The 13,456-nt window shown below is 37.9% G+C and overlaps 1 protein-coding gene across 3 annotated transcripts in view; it reads right to left on the bottom strand.

Annotated features, from left to right (window-relative positions):
• NPDC1 (neural proliferation, differentiation and control 1) overlaps positions 1 to 13,456 on the bottom strand; it is a 788,102-nt gene that overhangs the window by 86,302 nt on the left and 688,344 nt on the right. For all 3 annotated transcript variants that reach the window (XM_044057822.1, XM_044057823.1, XR_006362984.1), the window contains 2 exons: positions 10,056 to 10,140; positions 7,116 to 7,195 (listed from right to left, as the gene is read on the bottom strand). In XM_044057822.1, the coding sequence (XP_043913757.1) occupies positions 7,116 to 7,195; positions 10,056 to 10,140 (165 nt within the window). The remainder of the gene's footprint in view (positions 1 to 7,115; positions 7,196 to 10,055; positions 10,141 to 13,456) is intronic.

The raw sequence follows: 13,456 nt of genomic DNA, 5'->3' as shown, positions 1-13,456 counted from the left end.
AAGGCATTAATGAAGCACACAGTGCTGGTATAACTCTGGAGACTAAGCTACTGAGCATGAATGGAAGAACTCTTACAGCCCAATATACTCAAAACATAAAATGGCTTCACCGCAAGACTAGCAATAACTGTACTCAACTGAGCTACCTTAGTAGATGGACCAATAGAAATAAATAGGTAAGGCAGAATAAAAACATGCCGTAACTAGTCTGCAACATTTTAAATTGTGGATGACATTAAGTATGGAGAAGAAGGAATCCAATATACAGTGTAACATATACATATGCATATATGTGTGTACAATTATTAAGAAGACAATGACAGTATACTGAATGGCATACAGTGAAAAACAAAACAATGAATTTACAAAATACTAAAAATCCAGTTCATTGTAGAATGCCTACAAAATAACACCTACAACTTATACTAAATAGAGAACAGTATTCTAAAATCTGACAGAAAATCTATGCATGTCCGGTGATAGCAGGGGATGCTTGCCTATGGATGAGAATCAGGACATTTAATTGCAGTATTTTGTATATGGACTCAGAGAATTGTATATTTTACATAGGATGTTTATTTCTGTTGGACTGCTTTATCGTTCACATTTTGCAAAAGTGGGGGGGGGGGGTTACAAGAGTGTGTTCCAGTTGCTTGGTGTCTCTCATGCTATTTATTATGTGTGTGGTCATTCTTGAGTACTAGAGCTTCTACAACTTTCATCTATGTAGAACTGCTGATGTGGTTGTGATCTGGACACCTCTTAAGATTGAATGCTTTATCAGCTTTGAACAATTTTGTGCCATCTTGTTATTACTGATGTTAGAGACATCAGTTTTATTCTGGAACACCTACATTCAGATTTTGTGTTGGATCATGTTATATGGGAGCCATATGGAAGCTGATTGTTTCAGTTTTTTTTTTTTTTTGGATATTTGCTTTTATATTTTAAACTGGGCCTATCTGACACTTTTTGATGATTTCAGCTTGGTTTTAACTAATTTATCACTTTGTTCTATTTTATAACAGTTAAATCTTATTTTATTTTTTTTCACTTCTGAGTCTTTATAGTGTGAATAACTTTGTATTTCTGCCATATGTTCCTTTGGTCACAGCACTACGAATATTGTTTCACTTAAAATTGTCTTTTAAGTGCTTAGGAAATAAGCTTTGCAATAAATTTGAAGTTGAAGAAGTCAAAATTAAAGGGGGTAGGGGATTCCACCCCATCAACCAAAATGTCAACAAGATTGTATGTCTTTGGACAATGTTAAATGTGTTTTACTGAACAACTAATCATTTCCTTTAACATGAGTTAGTGTAAACATCGAGTTATTATATTTACAATAGGGTGCACATGCATGTGTGTGTGTTTGTGGGGTGAAGACCCCTGCAAGATGACAAATGCTGGAGTTAGATTTGATATGTGTGGTAATTAGGTTAAATCAGAATCATTTGGTTGCATGCATTATTCAATGAAATGGATTTTGAATAGTCCGTGATTCTATATTCTGGTTTCAACTTAACAACATCCTATATTATAGCATTGTCGCTTTCCATAGGTAAGTGTGTGTGTGTGTGTGTGTGTGTGTGTGTGTGTGTGTGTGTGTGTGTGTGTGTGTGTGTGTACATATTGTATTCAGTTGCTTAGTCACAAACTATGTATTCAGTCAACGCAAACAGTCTGGAGACATAAATCATAGCTAACCTTGAGGTTCCCAATCTTGTAGTTGGTTATAATAGTCAGAAGGTTGCAAAGAAAGCACATCAACCATCATGGTCATGTCAGTTGTATTTAGTTTGCCCATTTGATCACATCACCTCAATGAAACATACTCTAAAGTAGACGTGTCCAACCTGCGGCCCGCGGGCCGCATGCGTCCCTCAGAGCTCTTCCATGCGGCCCTCAACGTCTAACTGCAACATCGATGTACGCATTCCCCAAAACACTTTTTTTGTTTTGTGTTTTTCGCTCTCGTGACCTGTAACGCTAATGTTGGTGTGCACATGCCCCAAAGCACTCTTCTAGTTTTGTTTTTGAGCCAAAAAAGGGTCAGTGTGTTTACGCCATTATTTTGCGCCGAACAATCAGTGTGTGTGTGTGTGTGTGTGTGTGTGTGTGTGTGTGTGTGTGTGTGTGTGTTCTCGCTGAAGAGCAACTCATGTATGGATTTGCCGCTGTTGCTTTTGAAAGGGACAGCAATTACCTGTGTTAATAGATAAGTATGGAGTGAGTGAGTGCATGCATGAAAGCAGAATTGTGTGCGTGAAAGTAGAAGTGTGTGTGTGTGTATGTGTGTATGTGTGTATGTGTGCATGACAGAGAGAGACGCATGCACAAAAAGGCTAACAATGATCAGTCTACCTACTGAACACAAACAAGTTAGCTCACAAATATATCATACATTAAGAGTACACTTTCATTAAATTGCGGCTTTCCTGATAGGGAGAGTGTTGTATTGTACATGAACTCATACCTCTTAACTGTATGGATTTTCAAAGAATGTCTGGATTTTTGCCTCATCTTCCAATTTGTGTCTTTTGCTTAGGAAATAAAAGTAGTCATCCAAGGTAATGCAGTTCCAGGGAGTATGAATGAGACAGCAGCCTAGGGTTAATGGGTCAATAGTGGACTGACTGTGTGGGACTGTAGCATATAAAGTTGTATTGTTTTTTCAGACAAACAAAAAAGCACCTAGTACTGTTTTTTCATTGGTGGGTTCTAAGCAGTGGTAGATTGGACAACAGTAAGCATAGCTTTGGTGGATCATCAATACTGGCAAATCAAGTGGGCACAATGTCATTTTTTTAAATGTTGGGGATTTTAATGTGTATGTGTGTGCTTATGTGCTGGGAGTGCTGCAACAGTAGATGATTATTAAAGACAGAGACTTACGGACTGTGGACAATATGTTTCTTTGTTTCAAAATCTAATACTTGGTTACGTATGCCAGAAGTAGATTTTTTTAAGACATAGCTTCTTGCCATTTAAAGTGGATGGATATTTACATTTAATGGACAATGTATTAGCGTGGGCCTGTGGGGTTCTGAAGGATGCCAAGTCTACCACTGCCAATGTCTTGTAAAGTGACCTGGAAATGGATATTGGGATGTTACTGAAAACATATAGTAAGTGGGCTTAGAAATATAGTTTAATTAAACAAAGTGTACTTTCAATTTACAGGCCATAATTTAATTTATTTCAGGTAGTCCAGATACTGGTAGATTGTATACCATTAGACTTAATTAGGGAGAGCTGTCATTCTGGGGAAACAAGCAGCCCTAGTTTCAATGAAAGCTCTGTGTTTGCTTGCAGGTAGGAAGTTGCAGGATGTTGATGCAATGTGTTTTACTTATTATTTTTAATGCATTTTCATTTCAAAGCATGGTTTTCTTTGATGCAAAAGAAGGCAGGACTGAATGAGCCATATAATGTTTAACTGACAATAATGGGATAGAAAGATTATAAGTGATGTATAATGTTTGCAGCTACAGTTGTTTCAATGGTGTCTGTGATGCATAACTATTTTTGGGCCTGTGTCCCACTTTTATTTTTCGCTTTGTCCAGATTTCTTGCTCTAAGGTTGAGAGGTATGGTTCCATACTAAATCAGAAGTTGTATTTACCTTGGAAGACTTTTCGGCATAATTATGAAAAATAGAGCCTTTTTAATATCTCTGCTTATTTCCAATATAAACTGCCATGTAACCTTGCAAATAACCTTCTTATTAAGCTACTTTACTTCTTTTGGAATTGACATGTATGATTCATCTGTTCGGACATAAGCATAGAGTGCTAATGTGACTTTGATTTCTTGTAGCAGTCTGTGGTTTACATAATCACAATAACTTTTCTGTGTTTCTGGGTGTGTAATCAATTTAACAGTTTTAAAGATATTTTCCAAAAATAAATAAATATATAATAAATAAATAATCCTCTCTACACTTTGAGCTATTGACAAAGTCTGGAAATTTGTTTTTTTTCAAAAGCGAAGGTCAGCATTACAGCTCAGTAAACTGTCAGTCTGTGAGTAACTTCTGCACAAATTAAAATGTCTGAATGTCAAATGGCTTTAGATTGGAGGGAAGTTTATTTTTATTTATTTTATTTTATTTTACATTTGTTTACTGGGAAAGTCCAACTGGACACAGGTACATTTTCAGCGGAGGCCTGGGGAGAAAAGCTCCAAAAATAACACAAAACAATATAATACAATACATGAGAGAGAGACAGCAAATTATGGATGTAGAACTCATACAGTATGGCAGAGATTACATCTCGTAACAGTGAGAATCATTGCGGTACAGAATAAACTTAAAAACATTTTTTCTTTACAGTTATAATTACAGCAAGGCAAATATCAATGAGTAAAGTTTTTAGGAGAAAGCTGTTTGTACATAGCTGAAGCTCTGAAACAATCTTTTGGTATGGATTAACCTGGGGATTGACACAAGTTGTATGTTTACACCAGTATGTAGCATTATAGTTTATGGTTTTCTTACTGATTTACTTTTTGCCGAGCAGTTGTTTGTTGATTTATTGATGGTCCTTTTGGTGGTTGGAAATTACATGGATGAATCCATCTCTATTATGATTTTTTTTTTCAGATATTTTGACTTCCAGACAATTTCATTCAGTGAGTGGGTGTCATGTGACTACTGAGGTTGCCTATTTTACAAGTAGGGGCTTTTTTTGTGTGTGTGTGTGTGTGTGTGTGTGTGTGTGTGTAAGAGAGAGATTTAATATGTATACTGAATATAATTTTGCAAATGGAATTCTTAGTTAAACATGCCCCTCTTCTTGGGCAACTAGACTTGTGTAACCAATATTAGCTCTTAGCCATCCAGCTGGGAAAGGTTAGTATGTGGATTTTCCATCCGGTTTGATGAAGGATATGCTACATACCCAAGGACTACATTCATGGCTATCCATCCAGCCATCATGTTGCTGAACTACATTGTTTGATAATGAGAGGAGCTTTTTACAGAACTTGAAGGTTTTTGTGTCAAGAACCTGTCCATAAAAAGTGGCTTGTTTATGTTGCAATGAAGGCTGTGGTCTTTGCAGTGAGAGTTTTAAGTATAACCAGTATTTCTGAGGTAGAGGAAGTCTCTTAAGGCAGGATATTTCTTAGCCTGGAAAGCAAGCCAGTGATGAAATTTATAGGGGCCAGTGTGAGACAGAGGAAAGCAAGAAGCTTTTTAGTCTGTTTGCATAACTAAGTGAACTTAGTCCTTTGACCTTTTTTGTCAGAAATGGTTGTAGTCTTTCTTTTGGCAGGGTGTTTTGCTGAGGCACATGCCAAAAGGGGCATTGCATTCAATAATGGCTTTTGTAAAGGAAGACTACAGGGATGTTATGACCTCCTTGTCCCTGGATGAGATACCCTTACTAATGAAGTGGGCCATGTAAAAAGATTTCCTTACAACGGAGACAACGTGGTGGTCAAAAGTCAGGTTTCTATCAACCTGGGTGCCCAAGTACCATACGACTTATTGCATGCTTACAACATTGTTATTAATGTGATAATTTGTGGGGACATCACTCTCCTCAAAGGGGATTATGATGCATTTTTTGGCAATTAGCTTGAGGCCATATTTCTGGCACCAGTTATTTGTTTGGGTGAGACCCTCTTGTAGCTTATTCAGAATTGTTTTATTAAATCAGTAATGTGAATTCTTAACTGCGGTGGTGGTGCTGTGGTAGCGTTGTCGCCTCACAGTAAGACGTTGTCCTGTTCGATTCTCAGCTAGAGTGTCTTCTGTGGGGAGACATGCATGAATGGGCGTACCTTCGTTGAAGGTTGTGCGTCAGAGCTGGCAACTCAGCACGTAAAAATCTATTGTCAATCATTAGCGGACCGGAGTTCCGCTGTGGCGACCCCTAACCGGGAAAAGCTGAAAGACACAACATTGCAAATTTGTTGGGTTATTTTTGTGGATTATAGTATTGTAGGACTGCTGATGTTGACATTTTACGTAGTTGGACTGCTGGAATGGTTTTCCCAGTGAAAAATGCTAGTGCTGTAGTGAATATCTGTTTATTTGTAAAAAAAAAAAAAAAAAAAAATATATATATATATATATATATATATATATATATATATATATATATATATATAGATATATTAACTAAGATGTTAGAGCTAACTGTTAGATTAGAGAATTAGAATTAGAATGAGAATTAGAATTTTAAGGCAAATATTAGGCATTTATTACATTAATTCATTGTTCAAATGCACCTACAGTACAGCCAGGAGGTCGACTGTGGTCTTCCGGAGCAACGAAAGAGTTAACTATATGATATACTTTATATGCGGCCCCAAGACCATTTCTGTTCACTCAATGCGGCCCCAGCAAGCCAAAAGGTTGGACACCTCTGCAAGAAACGTCACCACTTTCATAGATAGCTTTTCATCCACAAGGTTCAGGCTAGGTCCTTCTGAAATTATCTAAGCAATCAGTGAGCACTGCAGTGCCATATAAAACAGTAGCACAGTTACACCATAAGCCTTAGTGAAAGACTGCAGGCTGCTTGTCCAGAATTTTATAAAGCTGTGGAAGTGGCATGGTCAGAGTCAACTAGATTTTACTTGGACTTAAATTAGTGGGCAATATTGTACAGTCAAACAGCTTAGACAGAAATGGTATTAAAAGGACCATCAAACTATCCCAATAGCACAGACTATTATTCTAGTGACTGGAGCTCAGAGATGACTCCAGGTAACTGCAAGAACAATAACAGAAAATAAAAAAATTAAGTGAAAGCAGCACTGCTCCTTCCAAGGAAAGTGTGGGTGTGGATCAGATTGGCTGGAAAGGAAAAAGGAGGAGACATTATGACTTCTTACATGTTTTCTGAACAAAAAAATAGAAAATGAGGACAGAGGCCTAGTCCTGCTCACAACAGAACATGACTCAGTAAATAAGGGGCGGTAAATAAATAAATAATACATAAATACTCCTAGCAGTTATCGGTTTACAGCTAACTTCTAAACTCACAAACACACCTTTTTACAAATATTTACAGCTGTGGTTCAACACCTGGATTATCACAAACTGCTGTCCCACTTTTTACCCTCACACCCAATATCCAAGCTGTAGTTACTTCACTTACTTTTCCATGGATATCATCTGTTGTTTCTGATGCTGGTAGTGGTACATCTGGGCACTCTGTGCTAGTTTGGCATCACCAGGCTGAAAGAAGAGAAGAAAATTAGGTGTATTTACACATTACATACATAAACCACATGTCACTGGGGCAAAGGATCTAGGTTACTTAACTAGCCCAAGTTTAACTACTCTACAGGGTACTTCACCTCCATTCTTCCACTGTATTGCACTGAGAATGTGGGCCATTTCATGGTCCTGTACACATAACACTATACGGTTACCACACTTGTTAGGGAAACTGCTTTACCCTTTTGCTTTTTCACAGGTAGCTCACCAGCAGAGACTGGTTAATAAAGAGAAAAATGCTATCTATATACAGCTATACAGATGTGCAGCTAACTGCCACAACTCAGGCTCCTTAATTTGACAAAAATCACAATTTCTTTCAAATGCAGTGCTGAGTTCCATTACAGAACATAGAAGCAGGAATGAACTGATGGCTAACTGCTTGTACACTGAGCGGCCTGCATTCCTCATTCATCTTGAGTCTGTTTCCTGATTTCAGCAGTTTGACCAAGCAAAACACTGTAGTGTGATGGAAAAGTTTCTGAGCTACAACAGTCAGCTGCATTTCACTGAGCATCTGTTTTAAGGTGCCTGGCCTTTGGATCAGGGACGGAGCAATACTACTAGTCGTGCCGCCACATTACTGCAACTAGCACTTGTAATTAAAACACTGATGTCATGTGATCACATTTAGGGTACCTGAGCAGGACAGCCTCTACAACACCCCATCAGGAAGCCCAATGAGACACTGAGTAATGAACTGTAGACACTGCTGTCATCAAATGCACACTGACCACATACAATGTTTCCAAACCATTTACTGGTTACTGACATGCAGAAGCAACAATACCGTGCAAAGTTAAAGTGCATTTGAAAACAATTACACAAAAAAAACTTTCTAAAGGAGGATGATGGCTGCCTCTGCAGTATGGGCACTTTACCCCTACACCACCTGAATTCTAATTATACAATAATGGGTCACCGCTGTTTAAAAATGTGCACTCTGATTGGGCAGTCCAACTAGCATGCCTGTGGTAAATCGAGCATACACCAACAGACAAAAGACTTTTTATCGGCACATGCTTACAGGTCAGCAAAATATGAGAAAAATCAGGCATGTTTTGCAAAAATAAATAATCAGAAATGTTCCAGATTTTCCTTGTATTTAGGTTGTCACTCATAAAATCTCAGTTAAAGAAAAAAACACAGCGATGGAGATTCTCTCTTCCCCACTACTGTCCCCGCACTGCACTGATGTACTATTCAAGTGCAGGAACACAAGTCTCATACGCATATGGAGTACATCAGAAAAAGCCAAAGAACATGGGGGAACACTACATAATCATTACATGAAGACAGTATTTAAGAAAAATAATCTATTTCTTAAATAATGTCATTGTTTAATACCAATAATCCACTCCTGGGTGTAGGTAATGTTGGATTTACCCATGATTGGCTTTGCCCTCATGATCAAACCATACAAACCTTGGGTTAACCCAGCATGAACCTCACCCAGTCATGGGTTATTGCTTAAATATACTAATTCTGAAGTTGTACTAATTCTGAGACACAGAAAAACTTGATTTTAACATAAAAAATCCTTCTCCTCTAAGTTCTTGCCAACTTGGAATCCTAGGAATTAGTATATTTACAGGACAAACCTTCACAAATAAATTAAAACACTTTTAAAACAATGCATAGCCATGACTTTTTCATACCTTGCAAAACTGCACACCCACAGTTATAAGACCTGAAAGTAACTACTGCTGCTGACACCGTACTTTTGCCTTTTGCAGATGCACTAACACATACATTCAACAGATACCATCATATTATAATTTTTAAAAGTAAACACATTGTTGCTATTAAGTACACTGCTTTACATGTTCAAAACAATGCCCTATAAAACAATTATGCTTCATATTCAATTTTTACTGGAGGGTAAAGATGTACACACCTTGGTACTTCACCGAAATGTCCTCATCACTACACCCCTGCTGGGAGGTTCTGTGCATCTCCTGGTACACAGATGTGCTACATTAGGCAGATGCAAATGACTACATGCAAGTAAAAACACTCTTCTGCATCCTCCAACCATAGGCTGAATGAGACCTGTACTCTAGAGATCAGCAGTATTCACTGCTAGGATCAAGTAGTATTCAAGGTGCTTCCAGAGTTTGTTAGGCATACAAACCTCTCCAATGGGTCCTGCCTCTCTTTTTTTCAGGCAAGCCACCTGTCCTAGCAGCACTCACATCATGCTGAAAGTGACTCAAAGGTGTGAGCAGAGATGACTGCCTGGCTAATGCTGATAACCAGAAAAGAAGGCTGTTGTTGTGTCTTTCGGCTTTTCCCGGTTAGGGGTCGCCACAGCGGTACTCCAGTCCGCTAATGATTGGCAGTAGATTTTTACGTGCCGAGTTGCCAGCTCTGACGCACAACCTTCAACAAAGGTATATCCCAAAGCATTGGCTTAGGTCAACTGGACCCTAAACCAAGCCCCCTCCCCAAAAAAATAAAATAAAACATAAAAGTATACAGACTTTATCTGCAAAATATTATAATAAATCAACATGCAAGTTCCCACTAAATAATATGACTCAGAAAAGCTTAACTGTAGGACACAAAAAAGTGTCTCAGTCACATCAGTGTCCTTCCAAACTTGCGTCATTGGTTCTATAAACAGTAGCTGAACCCAAGGCCATCCTACTGCTGTTAATGCTAGGATACCTTTCTTTCTTGATTTTTCTATTAATCATCTGAGAATTCACTGGCTTTGCATGATGCTGTACATACACTCAGATACAAACAACAGTGATCATTTTGCATAAATCAAAATCTTTTTCTGTAACTGCTGACACTGACCATGCAGACTTACCACAGCTCTCTCATATGGTGGAGGTGCACTGCCTTTAAAAGCAGGATAATCTGTTTTCTTCGCTAATTTTGTGTCTTTATGCAACCTGTGGAAATACACACACATTAGTATGACAGATTTAAGTAGGTTTGTTTCTACCTTGATTACCTGCAGTATTTCTGTTCAGGATGTCTCATACCACATTAGAACCAAAGTGCACATGCAACACATTTTCCTGTGGCTTGATTAACACTGTACTAAATGTATCAATCAGAAGAGTAATGAAATGCATGCATATAATGATTACAGCAATAACCCACGCCTGGGTGTGGGTAATGCTAAATTTACCCACGGTTGGCGTGGTTTGGTCACGAGGGCGAAGCCCGAGGGACCAAACAAAGCCAACCGTGGGTAAATTTAGCATTACCCACACCCAGAAGTGGGTTATTGCTATTATACCATGACATTATTTAAGAAAAGAAACTATTACTTTTCTTAAATAATGGCATAGTATAATGCCTGTTTACTGCCCTTCCGCAGATGTCTGGCATCCGCGGCAGTTCTGATGTACCGCGCCTGCACAGTACATCAGAGCTGGCAAGCAACGGAGAAAGCAAGATCTCCGTTGCTTTTTAGTCTCGCTATGTTAAATGAGTTTAACATAGCGAGACAGTTTAAAATAAGCAACGGACATCTCCGTTGCTTATTTTAACTGTCTCGCTATGTTAAACTCATTTAACATAGCGAGATTTAAAAAAGCAACGGAGATCTTGCTTTCTCCGTTTTTAACACTGTTCGCTATGTTAAATGGGTTTAACATGGCGAGACAGTTTAAAATAAGCAACGGAGATCTCCGTTGCTTATTTTAAAGCTGTCTCGCTATGTTAAACCCATTTAACATAGCGAGACAGTGTTTTAAAAAAACGAGTTATACTAATGGAAAAAAGTCCGGGTGACCGGACCTTTTTCCATTAGCATAACTCGATTTACAACGGGCACGCTGGCCAATCAGCGTGCACGTTTTGGGGGGGGTCATGGTATAATAATTTATTTATGACAAAAAGTAGTATGAGGTACCATGTGTGTATGACATGCACAGCTGACACTGACAGGTTACAATTAATAAGTCATTTATGACAACCACTTGTATGTGTTACCATGTGCAGTAGCATAGACAGGGTGGGGCAAAGGGGGCAAAGTATTAGGCGGCATGATTGGCAGATGATCAGAAGCATAGCATAAACTACAGCATCTGCTTGCTACAACAAATTTGCTACAGTATAAAAAGAAGTACAGCTTTTTTTTTTTTTTTTTTTTAGAACTGAAGCCTTCAGTGAACTGTATGACTGTGACAGCTACTTGCTATTTGTAGCAAGCAGTTACTACAGTTTAAGCTAAAAGAAAAGCTCTTTTTTTATTCCTCAACTTAGGATTGATGGGGAGGTGCCAGAATGGAGATGGCACTGGGTGCCAGAAAAGCTAGCTACAGTTCTGGCCATGTGTGCAAAACAAGCTGGAAGACAGACAACAATGCAAGATCTGTACTGGTGAGGAAATACTGGAAGTAGAAGGCTTAATTAATACGTATGCCCTTCTAGAACAGAACAGAACATAAGGAACTAAAGAAGTTATTGTAGGCGGTTATTTCCCTTCACGTTAAGGAATATTATGCGCAAAGGATTAGAATATTTTTAACAAAATGTACCAAGATCAAATGCAATTTCTGGGATTGGGAGACTTGTCATAGATTTGTTGAAGTTGTTTGACTTACAGATTTGACTGATTTATCTAAACACTAGCAGAGTTCACTTTTCATTCTGACAAGACACCAATCATGACCAAGAATAAAAAACAATTAGATAGAATCTTCATTACCCAGCACACACTTGTATATGGTAGAAAGATTTGAAACCTTACGGCTAGTTATTTCAAACCATACAGCCCAGGTGCCACACCTGCCCATTACAGAAGACAATTAGGGAGGCAGAGATTGGAGATTTCTATCACACTAACTGAAAATACAGTCATGTGATTCATGTTATAAAGAGAAATTACTGGGACTACTGAATAGAATATTAAGAAGACCATTATTAATGGATGGGAACAACTAAGTCTTAACTTTAAACAAGCAATATGGACTAAGTCAAAAGGACAGTTGGAGTCGCACAATAAAGGAGACGCAGAAGAAGGAAGGGCAACATTTTGAGATGGAACCTGAGACTTATGATCTAGCTAGAAAAAAACAGAAGAATAGTTGGGCAGATTTAATGAGTTTAGAAAAGTTGCTGTTAGATATAGTTACTTTGAAAATACACTTAGATGTCAGATGTACCTAGCCCAGAGATTGAGACAAGAGAAGGTAATGAGAAGAGTGGCTAAAAGACCTTGAAGAATTGTGGAGATTTTTAGAGTTTTATGAAAGACTGCACACAAAAATGCACAGTTGAAGGAAATAGGTGAAATATTCAGGAATATCTTGAAGGGGTAAACTTACAGCAGTTACAAAATGAGCATGTGGAAGAGCTGCTGAGACTCATAGCTTTGGAACGGATCTATATTAAATCACCGAATGCTTAACAAAGTGAATGGTGATTGATCAACCCTATGTAAGTGAAAGCTTACAACGTCGAAGTGTTAGAACAGTGATTTTTTTCCAAGGGAAAGAAATCGCTGTTCCAACAAAAAAAAAAAAAAAAATACAGCCGCTTTGGTATTTTGCATTTTCAGCCTTCTAAGTTCGACCAAGACGCATTTGAAAGAATGCGTCTTTGGTCTTCTAATATAGACCCTTTGGAACAGGTTAAAATTCAGAAGCTGAAGCAAATGGTAGGCAAGTCTCCTGGCAATGATGGAATTCAAAAGATGTCAAAAATTAGAAGCCAAGAAATTACCAGAAGTTTGGTCTGACTTGTTTAATCATATATTACAGGAAAAAAAAAAGAATCCTGGAATCATGGAAAGTGCAATAATATTCATCATCATTAGGAGGGGGAAAGAGCCAGTTAGTCCATCATCACATTGTCCAGTTTCAGTCTTATACCACAATTATTAAAACCTTTATGCAGATTACGGCCATTAGGATGGCACTCCTGCTGATGGGTTTAATTAATCCAGACCAGTGTGGATTTGTAGGTGATAGACAACCATTTGACAATATAACAAATTATTATACAGAATGCCAGCAAGAAGGAAAACTCACTAATAATTGTAAGTCCTGTGCAAAAAAGGATTGCAATAGGGTTATTTGGAATTTCTTGAATTAGGCAATAAATAGTGATTTGTAGAAAAGCTATATAATTTCATTTTTTCCATTTTTGGATATATACAGGGATTCTTTTACATAGTTTAAAATAGGGAGAAGTTTATCAGAAACCTCTTGTTTATAAAAAGGGAACATATTTCGCTTTTTCTGTTTTATTTTT

Source organism: Protopterus annectens, chromosome 16.part0 (genome assembly GCF_019279795.1).
Source record: "Protopterus annectens isolate FY-2018-M chromosome 16.part0, PAN1.0, whole genome shotgun sequence".
NCBI lineage: Eukaryota > Metazoa > Chordata > Ceratodontiformes > Protopteridae > Protopterus > Protopterus annectens.
This window is presented reverse-complemented; position numbering and strand designations above follow the sequence as displayed.